Genomic DNA, 21,641 nt, shown 5'->3' on the forward strand with positions numbered 1-21,641 from the left:
AGATGTTCTGTAGAGAGAGGGACCTGACAGTCAACCTTGAGAAAACCAAGGTTATGATCTTCACATCCCAAGCAATGCTTCATCAACATCGACGTCAACATAGTTTCACTTACCGTGGGGAGCCAGTGGAGATAGTGTAGTCTTACACGTACCTAGGGGCGATATTCACGAGACCAAGCTTCACGATGATCCATGCCGCCAGAGCACGACTCGTACGAGGGAAGGGGGCCTTGGCCCGTCTAGAGAGACATTGCTTCCAGGTGTATTTCCAAGATCCACCGACGAAGGGCTAGCTCTTTGACACTCTCGTGAGACCGACCGCCATGTATGCAGCACCTTTTTGGGGGAGTGACATTTTAGCTACCGACTCCAAGGAATTTGAGAGGCTACAAGTGATCATGGGATCCACAATGATTCATAGTAAGCCTTCAGTTCCCTATCAGATCACAGGCAGAGTTCGCCATGACACCGCTCTCTAGGTGGACGCCGTCTTCCAGACTGTGACGTTTCTCCACAGGGAACGTCATTCCATAGCTATGGAAAGTTGGAACGGCGTTCTCTTCATTCAGGTTGAAGGAAACGCCTATGGAACGTCTGCTCTATGGAACAGCTATGGAATGTTCCACAACCTTGTGCCGTTCTCTGCATGCAGATCTCGATTTGGGGCAAATCAAGTAATCCTAATCTAATCAACACGATTCACCGGTCTGTGTGTTCACTGCTTGCAACCAACCTATGTGCTCACTGCTTCGACCTTCAATCTAATCTGCATGTTCGTCGCTCGACCTGCAAGGCTGCATGCGCTACTCTACAGCCTACGCACAGCTAGCCTAGAGGCTAGCCTATGCTACGCTAGCCTACCGCATGCAAACATTCCAACGCACATAGGTGACGGGCCATGGCACAAGCCAAACAGATTGTGAAGGCTAACTCCGAATGCATACATAGGTGAAAGCTGCGCAAAGAGTTCGCATCCATGGTTGATGTTGAAGATGACCAAGAAGATGGAGATCATCCAAATGATGGAGATGATGAAGAGGAGGAAAAGGGCAGCAACCACAATGTTGCAGATTTAGATTGATCATTAATGTGGACAGTGCCGAGTGGATCATGCATGTAGCAGCTAGTTTTTTAAGTTCTAAGAGCCTCAGTAGTAGGAGGTCTCACTCTCCTTTTCTTGTATCCACAGATTCCAGATTCCAAGACTCAAGATAATCTCATATGCTTGTGCCTTGTCTTTGATGGACTTTGCTTTTGTATGCCAGTTGGCAAGCTATAATGATTAATCTAGATTCTATTATCAATGATTATTCATGAATCATGATTCATTTGTAAGATTCAGTATTGAGTTTATGTCCTGAGTCTTAAGTCCTTACTCCAAAAGCAATTGCAACATTTTTGAGTCTTGAATTCTAAGTTTAAGCTTTCTAATGTATAGACTAATATGTTCTTTTATGGGTATGGTGACGTGGCGTTCCCTTCCTGCTCATGTTCCCTAGGATTTGGGTGTTCCTATTTCCCAGGGGGTCGACCTTCTGTTGCCGTTCACGTTCCCTAGTAAGTATGCTGAGTGTCCACATGGTTTGATAGCCGCGGTATCCAGATGGATAGGCTCCCCCCCTTTCAGTACAGCATGGATGCACCACCGGAGCTCCTTCCACATGATGAGATTAACCGTTTCATACGGTTAGACCTTCTCCAGCTTCACACATCTCGGGCTTTGGGGGGGGGATCAAGAGCTCCCCACCAAGACCAAGTTCTATCATGACCACTTTTTGAGGATATCGGAGCATGGTCTCATCATCAGGCCCCAGTACCTGGAGGATAGGAGAGTTTCACACACCTTGCGGATTGCTATTGGACAGATACAAGTCTTGTCCCATCAGCTACGGATTGAGGCTGGGAGAGCAGCCGGCATACCTAGAGAGCAGTGGGTCTTAGACTATGTGCGATGGAGGAGGTCGAGACAGAGGAGCATTTTCATGTGTTTGTCTAGCCTACCATGAGATCCGAGGGCGATACCAGTGCCTCTTTCAGAAGGGGCTCACTTACACGGCTGATACCTTTCCCCGACCAGATCTGCATTGGGCTCTACCTGATTGAGATGCGGAGACACAGAGATTCCCTTCAGCTACAGTCGATGCCTCAGGACACCGAGCTAGACCGAGCACAGACATGTGTCACTGATTTTTACACATCCGAGCCAGCACCAGATGAGATCGAGGGGGAGGAGCTCGAGGAGACGAGAGCACTATGGATCAGGAGTGACCCGTCATCACCACGATATGGCTGGACGAGAGATGCGGAGACCACACACGACACGTGGGCTGGCCAGAGCATGCACGATTGAGGTTCGACCTGTTTGGAAATGGAGTCAATTTGAGTGACTTTTAGTGTGTTTCTATTGAGTTCTAGAATAGTACTATACTACTTTATATCCTATAGTGCCACGTGTCACTATGGGACTTATCCCATATACACTTGACACTGAGAGTGTGAGTGTGCCTATCCTATAAAAGCATTGTACTTTCTCATGTCACATTATCAAGCTTCAATCCTTTCTTGGTCATGTAAGTACTTTTCTTTGGTTGTACATTTCTTTCTAGCATTCATTCATTTCTTTATGTTTGCCTAGTCATGCTTTTCTACTTTCCTTTCCATTCCATGTCTTGCATCTTCATATGGTATTAGAGCTAGGCTAACCTCCAAGAGGTTGAGGACATTGAAGCCTCTCTCCCTCATTCCCCTTGGAGGGCTGCTTTCTCTCTTTCACTTTGAGCTCAACTCCTTCACCACCCGAGCCTCACCAACAATGGCTTCATCAAGCAAAGAAGGTGACTGTTCAGTTTGTGATGACTAAAGCTTGTGCTGCTCCATTGCCTCTACTCAGTCCGCTCCATTGCCTCTGCTCAGCCTGCTTCATTCCCCTCTGTTCTGCCCGCCATCCTGCTGCTTCTCTGCCCACCATTCCACACTGCTCAGCCCGCTTCATTTCACACTGCTCAGCCCGTTCAATTTCCTCTGTTCTGCCCACCATTCTGCCGTCTGATCTGCCCGCCATTCTGCCGCCTCTCTGCCCGCCATTACACCAGCAGTAACTCCGTCTACTGTCAGCTGCCCGTCGCCCGTTCTATAGCAAACTCTACTATCAGCTGCCCGTCGCCCTCTAGCTACCCGCCATTCACAAGCTTGTATATTCATAATAGGTTCACTATCTGCAAGTTCCTTGCTAGTGGACAAGTTCACGGGGCAAGGATTCCCCATATGGCAAATGAAGGTCCAACTCCTTTTCATGAAGGAGAATGTTTGGGATGCCATTGATGAAGATACTGCTACATCAACGGAGCCTCCAACACGCAAGATTTGGACGCAACACGCCATCGCAATCATCGGGCTTTGCCTCGATGATTCTTTGATTCATCACATCGACTTCAAGTCAACAGCCAAGGAGATTTGGGCACGCCTCGAGAAACAAAATCACCAACTCCAAAGTTTTTTTGAAAATGCAATTTTATAAGTTGAAAATGGAAGAGTGCGATACCTTGAGTGCACATATAGAAAAAATTCAATCTTTAGTTCAACAACTCTCCAACTTGAAGTGTCCCCTGGATGACGAGGACAAAATGGCTGTCCTCATGACGAGTATGAAAGGGATCTCTCGCTTTGAGAATTCCCTTGAAGTACTTCGAATTGCATCGACTACCTTCGAAGATATGGTGTCTCTTCTTGTTGAAAAGGATCGCCGCAACAAAGAATCTCCATCCTACTCATCAGATACTACACAAGCTCTTGCCTCCACCAGCAAATGGAGACCTAGGCCATCGCCTCCACCAACACGAGGAAAGACATTCAAACCGTTCAAGTGCACATATTGTAACAAGCTTGGTCATACGGAGGACAGGTGATACCAGAAGCTTGCCCAACAACAATCGAAGGATCATGCCAATTGGGTGGTTTCCGCCACTAGTGATGATGTAGACGAAGATGACCATCCGACACAGGATCATGCTCTCACTGCTCAAATCCGACATGTCTGTCTCCAGCATCTAGAGGATGATGGAGATGATGATTCATTTGCTTTCTGAGCATGATGTGTGTGGGTACTTTGCCTTGGGGGTGTTTCCCAAAAACGAATAATGTGTGTTGAGTCAATAAAGGTACTCTACCTTGGATAGTCCTCCTTAAATGATGTATTTCTTTTCTATTTTTGGTGTGTGACTCCATGTTCCTCATTAGTCTTTGGATCCAGGAGGGAATGTACTATGGGAGCCATATGTTTTGGCTTTCATAGGTCTATTTGTTGGTGCATTGGTCTCCTAGACCTCTGAGTTGATCATGCATCCATGCATGATGAGCCTCTGAGCCATGCTAGATGAGTTTTTTTTAATGTTATGCTCACTAGCCTCTGAGCCATGCTCACTTGCCTCTGAGATTGTGTGGGAACCATGTCTAGTTCTAGACTAGCATGCACAGTTTTGATGACTGTCATTATCATGACTTTGGTTCCATACCTATAGTCCCTCACCTTTCCTCCATGGGGGGGTGTTAGGAAATGGAGTCAATTTGAGTGACTTTTAGTGTGTTTCTATTGAGTTCTAGAGTAGTACTATACTACTTTAGATCCTATAGTGCCACGTGTCACTATGGGACTTATCCCATATACACTCGACATTGAGAGTGTGAGTGTGCCTATCCTATAAAGGCATTGTACTTTCTCATGTCACATTATCAAGCCTCAATTTTTTCTTGGTCATGTAAGTACTTTTCTTTGGTTGTACATTTCTTTCTAGCATTCATTCATTTCTTTATATTTGCCTAGTCATGCTTTTCTACTTTCCTTTCCATTCCATGTCTTGCATCTTCACGACCTATCTCATCCCTCCTTAGAGGGGACCGCCAGAGACGACGGGGCATTACTCTCGATGTAGCCCATCGGATATAGAGATCCACTGGAGAGAGCGCCCCCTGCCACCACGGGAGATAGCCAGACAGACATAGCTACGTGAGCTCTTTGCATCACATCAGAGGGCCATCAGGGAGCCGGGCTATATAGAGCCTCCACATGTACTTGGAGCTCTGGTTCTGAGTAGTTGATTGCCCTCTTTTTCCTACTATGTTTTATACTAGTTGTACTAGGTTTTTTTTTTTGGTGGGAATTCTTATCATTTAGCACTCAGCAAGGGCCTTAGTGTGCCCTTCAGCCCACAGTGGCTTGTATGGGTTGCATATATCCCTTTCTCCCAAATCTTATTCATGACACTCAGACGGGGTTTGTGCATGGCAGAAGCATTTTTTATAACATTTTCTCTTTGTGGGAAGCCTCAGAGTGGGCCATGCAGAGAGGCCAGAATCTATACAAACTTTTGGATTTTGAGAAAGCTTATGACAGAGTAGATTGGGGTTTTTTGGAGGGCACCCTTCTACGTTTTGGCTTTACTGATGCTTGGATCAGAGGTGTTTCCTGTTTGTACAGATCAGCCAGGTACTTATTGGTGGGGTAAGGGGTGAGAGATTTCAGATTTCCAGATCAGTTCGTCAGGGATGCCCCCTTGCTCCTTTCCTTTTTTTGTTCGTGGCCGAAGCTATGAGTATCTATGTTAGATCTCAAGCTGACATCTTTGGACTGAGACTTCCCATCAGAAGGGAAGAGGAGTTACTTGACAGTGAGTTGGCAGATGACACATCAGTTTACTTGGATGCCACTCCATAGACGCTCACTTCTTTCATGATAGCATTGGATTTATTTTGCTTGGCGGCGGGGGCGCAGATAAATTGACATAAATCCAATGGTTTTTGGATCAGTGATGAGGACACTCCAGTTTGGGGGCTTGACATAGGATTCACTTGGGTTCAGAGGGGTGTGCCTGTCAGGTATTTGGGCTGCCAGGTCGGCTTGGATATTTCTTCCACGCAGCAGTTTGCTCCCGTGTTGGAGAGCATCAGGAGGAAGCTCCTTTTTTGGAGCTCAGCCAAGCTGGATCTTGCCTCTAGAGTTGTGGTGGTCAACTAGGTTCTCTTGGCCACGGCATGGTTTGTTTGTTCTTGCTGGTGCTATTCTAGGGACTGCATCACTCAGCTCAGGAGACCGATCAGAAATTTTCTTTGGAGTGGGCTTGATGGCACATCAGATACCTTAGCCAGGGTGGCTTGGGAGAACCTCATCCTCCCTACACAGGAAGGGGGTCTCAATATTATTGATCCAGATTTACAGTGCGCAGAGCTCTACTATGCAAGATGGTGGTGCAAGGACTTATGCCAGGGCAGGAACCATGGAAGGCCTTTCTTATTAGCAACATACAGAGGTGCACACCTTCTTCAGGAGGAGACTGGATTAGCAGTATTAGGTGAATCTTCACCACAGCACACCTCAGATCACCTTCGTCCCCTCTCATGGTTGCCATTCTGAAAGCATGGGCCAGTTTCAGGAGCACTCTTCGGAGAATTCCTCCTTCCTCTCGTGAAGAGATTGATAGGCAACCCATCATGTGGAATGACATCATTTTAGATGATCATGGCAGACCACTTGGTGCCTCACTCTACATGCAGTGATCCAGGTAGGAGAGGGGACCTGCATCATCTTTGGGGTCTTGGAAAGCTTTCCGCAGGCTTCCAGAGGAGATCAAGTCTTAGTTGATAGGACATCTCAGAGGGAGTGCAGGGAGGATCTTACAGATTGAGGCAGCCCTTCCAGAGAAGTGGGTAGACACAGATGATATGCCACTCACTTGCTCCACTTGGGCAGGTACTTTTACAAGAGGCGGTGTTCCGCTTCAGGTTTTGGCCTTTCGAGATGCACAGGAGGATGCTTTAGTTTTTACTGTGCAGGATGGTGGCAGATTGCTTAGATCCACAGAGGGCATCCCCTTCTTTCGTTACACGGTCAGTAATGCTAGGAGATTTCAGCTCAGTAGTAGAGGTTGGAGACCTTCTAAAGTTCCTCATTGGGAGACATTTGATATCACTACGGATCTGCAGAGGTGCTTCTGGAGGAGACTCAGGAAATCCCACAGGAATATAAAGATCACTCTATTCTTTTGGCTTTCTATCCATGGTGGGATTGCAGTGAACCTTTGGAGATCCAGGTTCGGAGCCGACCATACTTGCCCTCGTTGCCTCTTTGCTTCGGAGACTACTCAGCATTGTTTATGGGATTGCAAACAGGCGAGGATGATTTGGATGGGGGTAGCCAGGATTTTCAGTCACTTTGGCCACTTCCCATTCTTTATGACATGGGGCTCTATGGCTTGGCTTTCTCTTATAGGGCCTCAAGTATTTTATGAGAGACTTGACTCCTCTCGGGTCATTTTGGTTCGACGTCATCAGATTGAGTCCTGTTCGTTGGATGTGGTACCACACCTTCCTTTTACAGATGTACATGCCTCTGTGGATACTTCTTGGGAGATTTTAGCGAGCATAGCATCCTGGCATATCTGGAGAGCTAGATGCACAGAGGCTATGGAGGGTACTCAGGTTCATCCCTTGCATACTTTGGCTAGTATTTGGACAGACACCGTACATACTTTGATGGCCGTTTGGATGAGTATGCAGGGAGACTCCCGTGCAGCCTCAGCTAGGAGGGCTTCTTTCTTCAGGGAATGGAAGGATTCTCCTTTCTTCTCTGAGACTCCTACAGGGTTGAGGTGGCACTTTCAGCCTCAGCCTTGATTGTTTTCCACCTCACTTTGAGGGGGTTTTATTTTTCCTCATGATTTCATGATGTTGTATTTCCGCTCAGAGCTTGCTCTAGCGAGTTTCTTTCTTACTTAATAGAAATCTCTTTTTTGCAAAAAAAAAAAAAAGATCAATCCAAGAAACAACACCACACTGGAAGCCTTAGATTGAGGACTACACTCACTCAAATTCTTATTTCCTATCAAACTATCAAACTTTCATGATTGAAAAAAACTATGCAACTCTTGTACACGAATTAATCCAGCCTATTTTGAAGCATGTGCCAACTATCATGTGGATCAAATATGCTTTGGATGGTTGAAGTCGCCATAAACCCCATTTTTCACCAAGTGTTATGCATAGCCATCAAAAAACACACTCTCAGGTGTGCTATTCGAATGCACACTAGAGAGGGATAGGGAGAGAGGTAGAGAGAGAAAGATAGGGAGAGAAAGAAGAGAGAAGAAAGAGGTAGAGAGAGAAGGAATAGAGAGAGAAGAGAGGGGTAGAGAGAGGATAGGAATTAACCCTTAGTTGAGTTATAACTAACTACTTCAAGTTAGGTCAAGTTAGCTAACCTCCTCCCCCCACCCCACCCCAAAAAAAGGGGGCAACTCATAGATAGTGAGGGATGTTAGGCTAACCAATTCTCCCCTCAAAAAAAAAAAAGGGGAGAGGAAGGGTCTTTATCGAAAAATTGGCCATTTTTTCCCCTTATTAAAGGGCTTGTATCTTGGTCTTTTGGAGGCCAAATCGCACCGGGTTTGAACCCAGATTTCACGCACACAAAGATTTATAAGGAAAAACTTTTTCAGATCCTTTTTCCATCATTTTGGGCCTTGATAGTTGTCACCACTTAGGCACTGATTTTGACCAATCGATCGCATATTTTTTGCCATTTTTGGGCTACGAAGGTCGAAATCAATTGCGGACTTCAAGTTAGATGCACTCTCTTGAAATATACAATTAAGCATTGTGTATGCACCTCAAATCTAGATGAAGGCTAGCACATGCCTACTTCTACAAACTTTCTTCTACCCTCGATGCTCTCCAAGAATTCAACCTCTCACCATCGATAAGCAGCATGGAGGACCTAAGGCTTGAAGAATAAATAGTAAACGATGCTCTGCATCCCGCTTCTTCCTCGACTGATACCTCTCAGAGCTCTATCACGGAGTTCTTTAAACCAGATCACATAGACCCCCACGAGGCGAGACCTCGACATGACCGTGACCCGGAGCCAGTGACCCGAGAGCTCAGACAGAGGGTTGACTCACAGATCATACTTGGGGACATCCCCTCCTTATTTAGGGTCGGAGCCCGCCGACAGATGGGGGTCACAGTGGCCCTGGTTAGACGCAAAGCTACAACCAGGAGACGTACCAAGACTGCACCCTTGCTGCTACTGATGATGATGGTTATGCTGATGTCGACGATGATGCTGAGATTGATATATAGAGTCGAGATATGACTATGTTGTACTTAGGATTTTTGCACTCTGCATTGGTGTGGATGCTCGTTTAGTAGCTCCACTACCACAGCTCATTGTATTAGGTTTTTCACAATCTCATAGACCCATCGGTCTTCTGAAGACTTTAATACACTTTCTTTCTTTCTTTATCTCCGCCTAACAGGCCAAGCCAGCAAGCCAACGCACTGTCAGCGCACCTCCACCAGCGCAGCTAGCGCGACAACAGTACCAAGGGGGGAGGGCACCGCGGCGACAGGAGCAGGAACAGAGGAAGGCAGCGCTAATAGAGGGGGGGGTTTCGGAGCAGGCAGCAACAGCGTAGATACACCCCGAGCTGAACTGATCCCCTGGCTCAGCTTTAGGGGGTTAACCTCAGTTCCAGGGCACACCGATCTGCACAGGCCACCATGGCAACTCCGAAAACAAAGACATTTGTTCCTTCCTACTCTGATGTAGCAGCGCTATCCAGCCCATTTCCATTACATTTCAAATGGAGAGTCAGATCCGACCCACAGGAGCAAATCTATTTTCTACACCAGGAGATAAAAGAACTTAGACTCATGGTGGGTACTCTCACCAAGAGAGTGAAGGACCTGGAAGGAGATGGTAAGCAAGCAATTATTGCAGAGGTTATTCAGAAATGCAGCACATCTCCACCGACACCGACGTTTGTCTCCAAGGTTGAGGAAATGATCAATGCCCAAGTAAGCTCAGCCAAACAAGAGCTGGCCATAGTAGCCAGTAGCAAACTCAGCAAGGAAGACCTCTATGAAAAAAGTAAAAGAGCAGGAAGCTATAGTGTGCAACAAGACTACGCATTGGGGGGCTGCGAGATAACTGTTTTGATAGCCGTGAAGAAGCCTCTACAGATGAGAAGATCGCATGCCTCCAGGAAAATGTACCACGAGTGGATTGGGAAGAAGATGATATCATGATGATCTCCCCAAAAGGGAAACAGCTCAAAGTTTACTTCAATGAGAGGGTGGGAAGAATGAAGATTCTTTGACAGACAAACAAGCTGAAGGGTACAAAAATATGGATATCAGAGGAGCTCACTCGACGCAGCTCAAACAAAAGAAAAATGAACTCGCTAAAGTGAAAGATGCACGCAAAGCCAGAAAATGGGCAGTCTACCGAGATGGGCAAGCACTAATCAGAGACTTTAAGTCTAAACCCAAAGACCCTTAGTCTTAAACTGATGTAATGAAAGGCCTTTTTGCTATAGGATTACAACTTAGAATTCTGTTATGCTATAATAAGCTCGAGCCGAGTTACCATCATGTGCACTCCTCGACCCTCTCTGGATTATCCAGATGATGTAAGGATTTTTGTTTTGCACTTTGTCCCATAAACCCGTGAGGCTTTCTACGGACGTTAATAGATCTTTCTTTCTTTCTTTCTCATGCTCACACTTAGAGGTGTCAGTGAGGAGGACAGAGCACGGAGACAGAGGATTTATTGCTACTTTGTGGATTTTCTCAAGGCTTTTGACACTGTGCCGAGAGATCGCCTCACCAGAGACTTGTAGGATTTAGGGTACGACCAGGAGGCAGTCATGGCACTCAATGAGAGGGTCTCGGGTACAATTTAGACGGCTACAGGGTGGGGATAGAGGAGATGAGGAGCACTGTTGGGGTTAAACAGGGTTATTTGCTATCACCAAACTTGTTTGGCCTACATGTTGATGGGCTTGAGACCTTCATTGGGACATTAAGGGGGACATGCTGCTCTCTCGCCGGATCCTTGATCCAAATTCTCTTCTATGTAGACAATGTGGTCTTACTCTCCTCTTCAGGTGAGGGCTCCCAATGACAGTTGATGCACTCCATACCTTCTCTAAGACACATTATCTAAAGGTCAACGTTGGTAAAACCAAGTTATGATCTTCAACACATCCTGGGCAGCCATACAAGGAAAATAAGTCCACACTGGATGGATTACCGCTGGGGGTCATCGCATCCTACACATATTTGGGGGTCCTTTTTAATGGCCCGATTTTCATGATGCAACCAATGCAGGGCCAACTGAGTAGGGGATATGTTGTACTTGCTAGACTTAAGTGGCAGTGCTTTCACTTTCACTTTCACTTCCAGGATCCCACAAGTCTCTTCTCTTTGATTCCTTGGTCCACCCAGGGGGCATGTATGACAGCCCCCTTGCTAGGGGTCTGATCTTTCAGAGGTGGACTAGGCCTGAGTGTAGAGAATACACAAATAATAGGGCTTCTATAGAGGCTATTTGGTCTGGGATGTTTTTGATAATAGGGTTTCTGTCAATACTAAGAGTTCATGAGGTTATTGAAGGGTTAGTAGGAAAATGCTGCAGCGAGTGGCGTGCTTTATCAGGAATTATTGAGAGGCACAATAGGAATGCTCTGTCTCAAAGCCTTTGCTGTGGTCGCTCGAAGATCGTTGCTTTTGGTTGGCATGTTTATTTGCAAGATTCTTTGTTTGGAAGGGGCGAGAAATAAGAATAAGCACTCTAGAAAGCTAATTTGCAAGGGGACAAGCACTTTATGTATATCTACAAGGGAAAGATCGTCTTTCTAGCCTATGCAGTTGGCTGCTATTTTCCTGGTACTTAATACATGCAACTGGCAGTTTTGCTTTCCTCTGTACTGCTGCCTTACAGAATTTCGCAGGGCCTCATTCGAAATCAAATTCAACCGACATCAATGGTTTTATTTAAATATTGGATGGTAACCTTAATTTTCTTTCTTTCCAGGTGGAAATATTTTCTGGAAGGCCTCATCAAATTCGCATTCATTTGGCATATATAGGGCATCCATTAGTAGGTATGTGGACAATCTTTTTAAGGGAGATTCTCTGAAATAAGAAGTGTAGTTTTTGACATATTAGGAAAAGAAGATGTGTGATTCTGAGTAAGAATTTCATTTCATTCAATATACATTGCAAAAATAGATAGGCATTGCAGTTTACTGCTACATCCAAAGTATCCCAAGGATGCATGCAATAGGTGTATGGTTACAGCTCTCCTACATGTTTATTATGTTGCAAGAGATTCGTGTAAAAGGATCCGTGATGACATTTATGGAGGACTGAGAAGTTTTCCAAACCCCAAGGGAAAAAAGTGAGATACATGGCATTCAGATGCACAATGATTTATTTCTGCTAATCCTCCCAGTATGGAAATCTTATCTTCGTTGTTTATTTGGCTTCCTATTACTTTCTCTTTTCCTTATGCTCCTTACATTGGATATCTATACGACTTCCCCGCAGTTTGAAAATCTAGTCCGTGTTTGTGTTACCACAATTTCTATATCTCAGTTTTCTGTTTTAATGCAATACATTATTGTCACTTTTGATGCAATACATTATTGTCACTTTTCTTATCTAGTCCTAGCATGGGATTGTGCATGTGCACAATTGCATGCACGCATACATGCACATGTTTGCACGCGCATGCTCACACACATGCTTAGGATGGCAGTACACAAGCTTTGCACAATAATAACACATTCTTCAAATGAGGGGATCCCTGTTCATGGCCAGATTCCTTGCACCGCTTTCATTGGCCTGATCATTATCTTCACCATTTTACCTACCTGATCGCTGTCTCATCTTCTAGCCACCTTCGTATTATTTGTTTTCCTTCTTGTTGTGCTTTGATCTCTTCTTTCTGTTTCCCCCCTAGATCTCTTATCATTTTTTTCTTGTTTCTTCTTATTTAAGATTTTCTATTGCCTGATTTAAAACTCTCCAAATATACGTAGATCTTCGAGGACTGTCTATACTAATACATACCTGCGTTGGAACCTAGGTTACAGAGGATAAGTGACAACCTGTGGACTACCCTGACAGTGTCAGCAGACAAGCAGGATGTTTACAGGCAATGGTTAACCAGTGGTTAGCACACGAGCAGCAGATGAGCACACACTAATTCGACCATACCACACTAGTAAGCTGTTTGATCAGGATCTCGACTCCTTTTTTGTTCAAACCTTTGGCTCTTGACAAGCTTGACCCGTTTTTCTCCTTATCCTGGTGTTTGGAGAGGAATTTGGCTGTATTACAGAAAACTTCTGTCTTGTTGCAGAACGCTATGCTGTCTTGACTCGTGAGCAGTTCTTTCTTGATTCAGATGTCCAACTTTTACTTTATGCTTTCAAGGGATTAATTCTCTGCATTTTGGCTTTATTCACTGAGTTAGAGTCTGAATGGGACATAAAGTAGTCCCCATGATCTCAGCTTGCGGCTATGGTTCTAATGACGATGTGTTCAGTGTCAATATTCGGATGGAGGTCATCCCTGAATCTTTCCTATCAACCGTGCCAACTGTTTGACATTTATTTTTCTGGTGGAGTTTTTGGGTCTGCCAGACTAAGCCTTCTATTGCCATGCTTCTAACATATGGCTCTGGTGTGTCTAGCATCTCCTGTATCACCAAATCTATTCCCTGTATCACCAAATCTGCCTCTCCTGTTTGTGAACCTGGGTCCCCACTCCCTCTTCTCTTGTGCCTCCCTTGGTCAACAATGTTGGAGAAATAATAGCCAAAGATTGTGTTCTAGTATTGTGATAATTCTTTCTATCTTAAATGGTGCGTTGCCCTATCAGCTAGATTTAGATTTAGATGCTCGTTGGGGAGAGACTAAAATGAAAATGTTTAGACTTCACAAGCAGTTGTAGCTTGAATGAAGAGATTTTGGACTACCTTTTGATTAGCCTTCTCCTTTAGTGCTAGCCTTCATCATGGTTGAGTCTGCCCTTCAGTGCCGACAAAAACTCAGTACGAAGACTTTGTATAAATGGATGCTCAAGTATGTGTGGGTGTGTGGATTTGTATGTGTGAGAGCATATTTTTATACTATGGTCTACACCCACTGTTGGGCGCTGATGACGTCAATGGGGATGTCATAGTAGCTAGTCCCTGCTATGCATGATGGAGTTTATGGTTTTCAACCTTGTGAGTGACTATCATGAGATTGAAACTGCACTATGTTGTGTTTTTAGAGGATGAGTTTGGGAATGTTCCTGGATTCATCTAGGTATAAAGATTGTGTTCTAGTGTGTACTAGGAACTAGTTCATGAGTCTTTGTGTGAGAGAGTGCCATGTGGCATCTTGGGAGTTATCCATATACATATGGTACTTGAGTATGTGTGTCCACTCTATATGAGACTTGTACTTTCACTTGCTAAGTCAATCAACTCAAGCTGAGCTTTTGGTCATGTAAGTGATTTCCTTTGGTTCTTGCATTTCTTTCCATTTCCATTTCCTTTCATTTCTATTTCACGTTATGCTTCCTTCCTTCTAGCTCCCTTGTCTCCTTTCCACCTCCTTCCCTTTCCTTCATGTGGTATCAGATCCATGTCCCCTTTCTAGCTTTCCCTTGCTTGGGCAAACCTTAGGAGTGAGGTAGCCCGGAAATGGAAGCCACCTTCTCCCAAACAACTTAGAGGAGCTGCTCATCATCGACTTGCTGCTAGCTGCCAGTGCCTCTGCCCGTGCAACAGCCTGTCTGCTTGTGCCTCTCATTTTCCTGCCCGTGCAACTTGCCGGCATGCTGCTAGCTGCTCCCTCTGCCCGTGCAACAGCCCGTCTGCCTGCGCCTCCTCTTTTCCTGCCCACTGCCTCCTTTTCTTCTTGCACCTGCCCGCTACCTCCTCTTTTTCATGAACCTGCCCGCTACCTTCTCTTTGCCTGCTTCACCCACTGCCTCTAATCATTTGGAGCTGCCACACCATGACTTCTCTTTCCACATCCCTCATTGTGAAGAAGTTCAAGGGAGAGGGGGTTCCCACTTGGCAAACAAAGATACAGCTGCTCCTCATGAAGGAAAATGTATGGGATGTGATTGAGGATGATCACGACCACGCCACAACAATGGATATTCAACAACTCAAGATATGGAAGCAACAAAACTCAAGAGCCATTGCTCTTATTGGGCTTTGCCTCGCCGACTCTTTGATTCATCATATCAACTTCAAATCAACGGCCAAGGAGATTTGGGAGCGTCTCGAGAATAAAATCACAAACTCCAAGGTTTTCTTGAAGCTGCAAGTTAACAAGTTAAAAATGGAGGATAGTGATGCATTAAGTGCACACTTGGCAAAAATGCAATCTCTTGTTCAACAACTTTCTAGCCTGAGGTGTCCACCTTTCGACGAGGACAAAATGGCTGTCCTCATGAAGAGTATGGAAGGAGTCTCTCGTTTTGAGAACACTCTTGAAGTACTTTGGCTTGCCTCGACAACCTTTGATGATATGGTGACCCTTCTTTTAAAAAAAGATCGCTTTCCAGAGTTGTGGTTGTGAACCAGGTATTGTTGGCCACTGCTTGGTTTGTTTGCTCATGTTGGTGCAGATCTAGATATTGTATCGTTCAGCTCATGAGACCTATCAAGAACTTCCTATGGAGCAGTTTAGATGGCACCTCAGATGTTGTATCCAGGGCTCCACAAGAGAAGGGGGTCTCAATATTATTGACCCGAGCTTGCAGAGTATGGCCTTGCTCTGCAAGTTTGTAGTACGTGGATTGATGCTTAGACAGGAGCCCTGGAAGGATTTTTTCTCACGCAGCATTCAGTCTTGCAAACCTTCTCATGGGGGAGATTGGTTGGACAGCAGCAGATGGATCTTTACTTTAGCCCACCTCAAATCCCCACCTTCCCCTCTCATGGCTGCTATTCTGAAAGCTTGGAGCTGCTTCAGAAACACACTTCAGAGAGTTCCACCCACTTCTCGTGAAGAGATTCAAAGGCAGCCAGTCATGTGGAATGACTCAATTTTGGATCATCATGGCAGGTCACTAGGAGTGTCACATTATATGCAGTGATTTAGATGGGAGAGGGGACCTGCCTCTACTGTAGGTGCTTGGCAGGCCTTTATGAGACTTCCAGAGGATCAGAGATTTTTATAAGTTGGCCACCTCAGAGGGAGTGCACTCAAGATACAGCAGATACAGGCAGCCATTCCGCCAGAGTGGATTGACACAGATGACATGCCGCTTATAGAGTCCACTTGGTGGGGAGCGTTCTCAGGGACGGGCATTCCGTTACAGGTCATTGCATTGCAAGATGCACATGAGGATACCCTTGTCTTTGATGTTCAGTCGGGAGGTAGACTTATCAGATCTTCCAATGATATTCTTTTGGAGGTTGCTTTTTAGCCCATCAAGATTGCAAGATTCATGGAGTGGGGCAGGGACTCACAATGGTATCTTGACCCTGATCCTATTCTCCTTGCGCTGGGGTCTTGGAGACTCTGGCTGTATGGTGGTTCCCCTATTAGGTTCTTGCAGTGGGATTCAGGGGAGTGGGAATGGATTGATGAGGGGCACCGAGAGAAGAGCTTTCCCTTCTTTCGATATACAGTTAGAAATGCCTGGAGATTTCAGCTCAGCAGTAGAGGTTGGAGGCCCTCCAGAGCGCCACACTGGGATAGTTTTCAGATTTTTGCAACTGTGCGGAAGAACTTTTGGCGTGGGCTCTGGAAATCCCTCAGGAATAGAAAGGTCACTCTTTTCTTTTGGCTTTCTATTCATGGAGGGATTGCAGTGAACGTGTGGAGATCCAGGTTCGGGGCTGATCCTACTTGTCCTCGTTGTCACATGGCAGTTGAGTCTGTACAGCATTGCCTTTGGGAGTGCAGAGAGGCGAGGATGATCTGGAAAGGTATTGCTAGGATTTTCTGCATCTTTTTTTTTTCCCCCCCAAGAAAAGTACTTCATTAAGTATGAATTAAAACCGTAGAGCAAGCTCAAGTGCCTAGGGATTTTCAGCATCTTTCATACATCACCTTTCTATATGACCTAGGGTTCAGTGACTTGGTTATCTCTTACTGGCCCACAAGTGTTCTTCGAGGGACATGAACCAAATCCAGCTTTCATTATACGACGACATTCAGTGGAGTCTTGTTCCCTCCAGGATGTTCCCCACACTCCTTTCAGAGCTGCTCATGCCTCAATAGACACGTCTTGGGAGATTTTGGCTAGCATTGCAGCTTGGCATATTTTGAGAGCCAGGTGTACAGAGGCGATGGTGGTTATCCAGGTTCACCCTTCCCAGACTATGGCCAGTATTTGGACTGACACAGTACACACTCTGATGGCCATTTGGGCGGGCATGCAAGGATCCTCCAGAGCAGCCACTGCCAGAAGAGTTACTTTTTTCAGAGTTTGGAGGGGATCTCCTTTCTTCTCTGAGATGGCATTTTCAGCCTCCACCTTGGTTCTTTATTAGCTCACTTTGAGCTGTTTTTCTTTTCATGCATTGCATGATGTACTCCCGCATTTGAGCTTGCTCTCGGGTTTTCATTCATACTTAATGAAGTAATTTTCTTGAAAAAAAAAAAAAAAAAGATTGCTAGAACAAAGAATCTCCACTCTTTACATTAGGCACTGAAGCGGCTCTTGCCTCCACCAGCAAATGGAAATCCCATAAGAACATAACGTGCAGATATTGTAAGCACAAGGGCCATATTGAAGCATATTGCTACACAAAGAAAGCAAAAGAAGAAGACTAACGTCATGCCAACTTGGTTGAAGGAGAGGAGACCTCAAAGGAGTTTTTAGTCATCAACCAAGCACTATCTTCCCATGTCACCCTCATTGAGGATGACGACTCATATGTACTTTGATTTCTCTTATGTGACTCAATAACGGGTCCTCTGCCTTGAGTAGTCCCATAGATTTATTTGCCTAGCACTCGGAATAACTTCGTTCCCGCCTCATAAGTGTCGATGGCCTACTTCATTGTGGTGACAGCAAAAGCATGTGTCCATTGCAACCTCTTGAAAGTTTTTATTCTTGTTCATTCAAGCTAGTTGTAACAGCTGGTGGTCATATTCATTCTAGAAGGAGCTGCAACTCGATTGTCTTTGGATTCCTTGTAGTTTTTTTATTCTAGTCTCTTTCTCTTTCTCTTGACAGGGTGTCTTTTGTTTGAAGGGGATGTTTGCCATGTTGTTGAATTATGCTTCTTCTACTTGCTGTTAAGGTTAGCTTTTGCAAGTTTCAAGGAGCTAGGGAAGTGCTGAAAGCAAAAGCAAGGGTGAATAAGGACTGTTCTCTTTGATTATGGGGAAAAGAATGCATGCAAATGCCTTGAGATTAAATAGTGGGGAGTTTAGGTTACTCTTCTGCAATTGCATGGTTACCCTTCTCCGGCTGCCCATTCACTACCAGCTCACTACCTCTTAAAGTCAAATTGTCTTCTTCATGGTGGGATTCCTTTGTTGTGTGGCATCCTAGTCTTTTACTACTTCTAGCTTTTGAAACTTATTTGTTAGATTAGCACCTCCCTCTTTCATGATCATGTCCCTTCATGCCATTAATTTTGATTTGATGTTACGACTTCCCATTCACTACCAGCTCACTACCTCTTAAACTCAAATTGTCTTCTTCATGGTGGGATTCCTTTGTTGTGTGGCATCCTGGTCTTTTACTGCTTCTAGCTTTTGAAACTTATTTGTTAGATTTAGCACCTCCCTCTTTCATGATCACGTCCCTTCATGCCATTAATTTTGATTTGATGTTAAACAAGCAACTGCCAACTATGCCCCTCCGGTTGATTACCGTGGGTCCCTCCTCCACCGCAACAACAAATTGTGCTTCGAGTAAAAAATCCTTGATTTTTAGGCTAGCGACTAGGTTTGGCAATTCATTCCCTTCCAGTTCTTCAATAATGAATTCCCTATTGTCATAACAATGCTTGATCTTGTATAGTGCAACCCATAGATTTTGTTTCTTTCCCCCTATCTTGGCATTGTAAAACAAAACTAGCATTTCCCATTTCTAGTTTCCATTTTTGATGTGTCGTCATGCCCTTCCATTTTTTAGGCCTACCATGTATTGTTGATTACACACATTTGAATAGATTGAGTATCGCCTACCGTGTGTCTCTCTCATGGAGTTTCTTCTATGGTTTGATCCTTCGTGATCTTTATGCTCATTGAGTGATAGATTAGGCTAAGTACAACCCACACTTTGTAAAGCCATACACCAGTTTAAGACTGAGAGTCTTTTGGTTTGGATTTGAATTCTTTGATAATCGCCATGCCTTCATGGTATACTGCCCATTTTCCATCCTTCCTTGCAGCTCTAACCTTGGCTAATTCAGCTGCTTTGTTCTTCAGTGGAGCTCGTGTGAGTTCCTCCGTTATCCGTCCTTTGTTCCATTCAGCTTATATGATTGGCAGATAATTTTGGTTCGTAGGTTACGTGACTTAACAGTGATGATGGCATGTCCTTTGGATTTTTTGATGTTAGTTGCCACCTCTTCATCATCATCATCCTTCCATTCAATGTTGGGCATGGCTGCTTTGACCTGTGCTAAAGTTTCGCTAAAAGAGTCCTCATCCTAGTACCAGTTTTCAAGGAGTCCTCCTATCCGAATCTTCAATGCATTTTCACATCTGGCTTCATTCTCCATAATCTCTTCTTGAATGTGAGAGAGGAGGAGAGACAATGATAAATGATGAAGAGGTGAGACAAAGTACGTGGATTGATTGATTATATTAGTACAACGGGCCTCTTTTATAGGCTGAGGCATCCTTGTCTTCCACACACTACCACAAGGGATATGATGTAATCAAGTGTAATTTAATCTACTTTGAAAGGTAAAGTGACCTTTCAAACCCACAAGTCACAAACCCAAAACCCCTTTCACACTCACATGTAAACTAGAGACCTAGTTCTCACATCCGACTCCAAAATACCCAAAAGGAGATAGTCAACCAATGCTAAAGCCATTACGTCGATTGAGGATGGAAAGGTGACTTAAAAGGTAATCTGCCCCGTGCAAGTGAGGGAGAGAAGAGAGAGGGGCTAGTAGAGGGAGAAAAGAGAGAGGGTCTAGATAAAGGTAAGGGCTGGACAGAAGAATGTGTTGTGTGTGTGTGTGTGTTTGACTTCTCTAGGGTCCTCTTCTCGTCCTTTGAGGCTATCTCAGATTACTGTGCTTGCATTGTATAAAATCCTTTTGCCTCAACCTTGGGTTTCAAAGAGAGGTGATTCTGTTTGGCGAATGCATGTGGTGGAGGAAAAGATTACAGCAACTTTGGGCCTATAAAGTACTGCTTCGTCAACAGGTTTTCTTTTGGCGAGTTCTTTTGGGAGTGTTTCCATCTGGATAGCTATTAGCTCATCGACACATTGCTCCTGCACTTTACCACAGATGCTCTGCTTCTTCGGAGACTGTGCCTCACTTGTTTTGGCATTGTCCGTGCTCTCGTGAGTTTTTGATCTGCTTCGACAGCGCCTACGAATGAGATTCCCATTTGTTCTGTTTGGGAAGTTCTTCTAGCTATTTGGGTTTCATCCATCCAGCAGACCGGAGTTTCATCTTTTCTTCGTTTGGGTTCACTACTGGGCACTATGGACTTTATGGACATATAGGAATTGTAAAGTCTTTGGTGATCCTACTTTCTCTCTGTTTGGCTTTTTCAGGCGTTCTCTGCAGCAATCTTTCTTTGATTGCTTGCAAACCCGCTGCATAGATCATGAGGTCTTTTTGGCATATACTGAAATTTTCAGTTGATGTAATTGTAGCACCTTGTTTTGAGGTTGCTACTCATATAATATAATCAATCAAAGATTTCACAAAAAAAAAAGTGTGTGTGTGTGTGTGTGTGTGTGTGTGTGTGAGAGAGAGAGAGAGAGAGAGAGAGAGAGAGAGAGATGTATTTACGTCTGCAGGAGGCCTCGCGGGCGTATGAGACAAAGTACAAAATCAAAAGTAACTCATACAAGCCACTATGGGCTGAAGCAAAGGGCTTACTAGGGCCCTTGCTGAAAGCTAAAGTGCCACACTAGTGAGCAAAATAGCAGAGTACCAAGATAGCAAAAGAGTATCAAGTGCTCAGAGCTAACACTCCTAGTACATGCCCAGGTTCCATATATCCAAGTACCCTGGTGGCTCTCTGATGGGATGTGAGGAACTTTCATATCTGTGTCTGTCGAGCTGTCTCTCGATGCGGTGGAGGGCGTGGTCTCCTCGATCTTTGTATCAGATGCTATGGCAAGGCTGATGCCTCGTCTCTCGCGGTCTCTTCTGAGGAGGGCTGAAATAGACCGGACCTCGATCGTGCGTGCTCTGGTCACTCTCCGTGTCGCATGTGGAGTGTGTGCCTCTCGTATGGCAGCATTGTGGCGAAGACTCTCACTGCTAATCCATGATGCTCTCATCTCATCACACTCCTCTCCCTCAACCTCCCCGGTAGCTGACTCAGATGCATAGAAATCTGTAACACGTGTCTATGCTCGAGATCGATCTCGGTGACCTATGGCATCACCTTCTGCTACTCTCTGGTGTGTCGCATCAGTATATCTCTCTGTCGTCGCATCTTTATCAGATAGAGCCCAACCCAAACCTGGTTGGGAAAATGGATCAGCCGTGTAAGCGGACCAAAGCCATGCACCTCTTAAAAGAGGCAGTGATATCGCCCTCGGATCTCATAGTAGACTAGGTAGACACATAGAAAGTGCTCCTTTGTCTCGAGCTCCCCCATCTGGCATAGTCTGCAAATCCTCTACTCTCT

General features: G+C 45.0%; 1 protein-coding gene across 1 annotated transcript in view; it reads left to right on the top strand.

The window, feature by feature from the left end:
- Positions 1–21,641, top strand: part of LOC147896984 (Pseudouridine synthase family protein) — a 157,959-nt gene that overhangs the window by 126,694 nt on the left and 9,624 nt on the right. The window contains exon 11 of the mRNA XM_087381410.1: positions 11,867–11,936. Within this exon, the coding sequence (XP_087237536.1) occupies positions 11,867–11,936 (70 nt within the window). The remainder of the gene's footprint in view (positions 1–11,866; positions 11,937–21,641) is intronic.

The sequence above is a fragment of the Dipteris shenzhenensis genome, chromosome 11 (genome assembly GCF_047967505.1).
Source record: "Dipteris shenzhenensis isolate YYH24624 ecotype China chromosome 11, Dip_SZ_1.0, whole genome shotgun sequence".
Taxonomy (NCBI): domain Eukaryota; kingdom Viridiplantae; phylum Streptophyta; class Polypodiopsida; order Gleicheniales; family Dipteridaceae; genus Dipteris; species Dipteris shenzhenensis.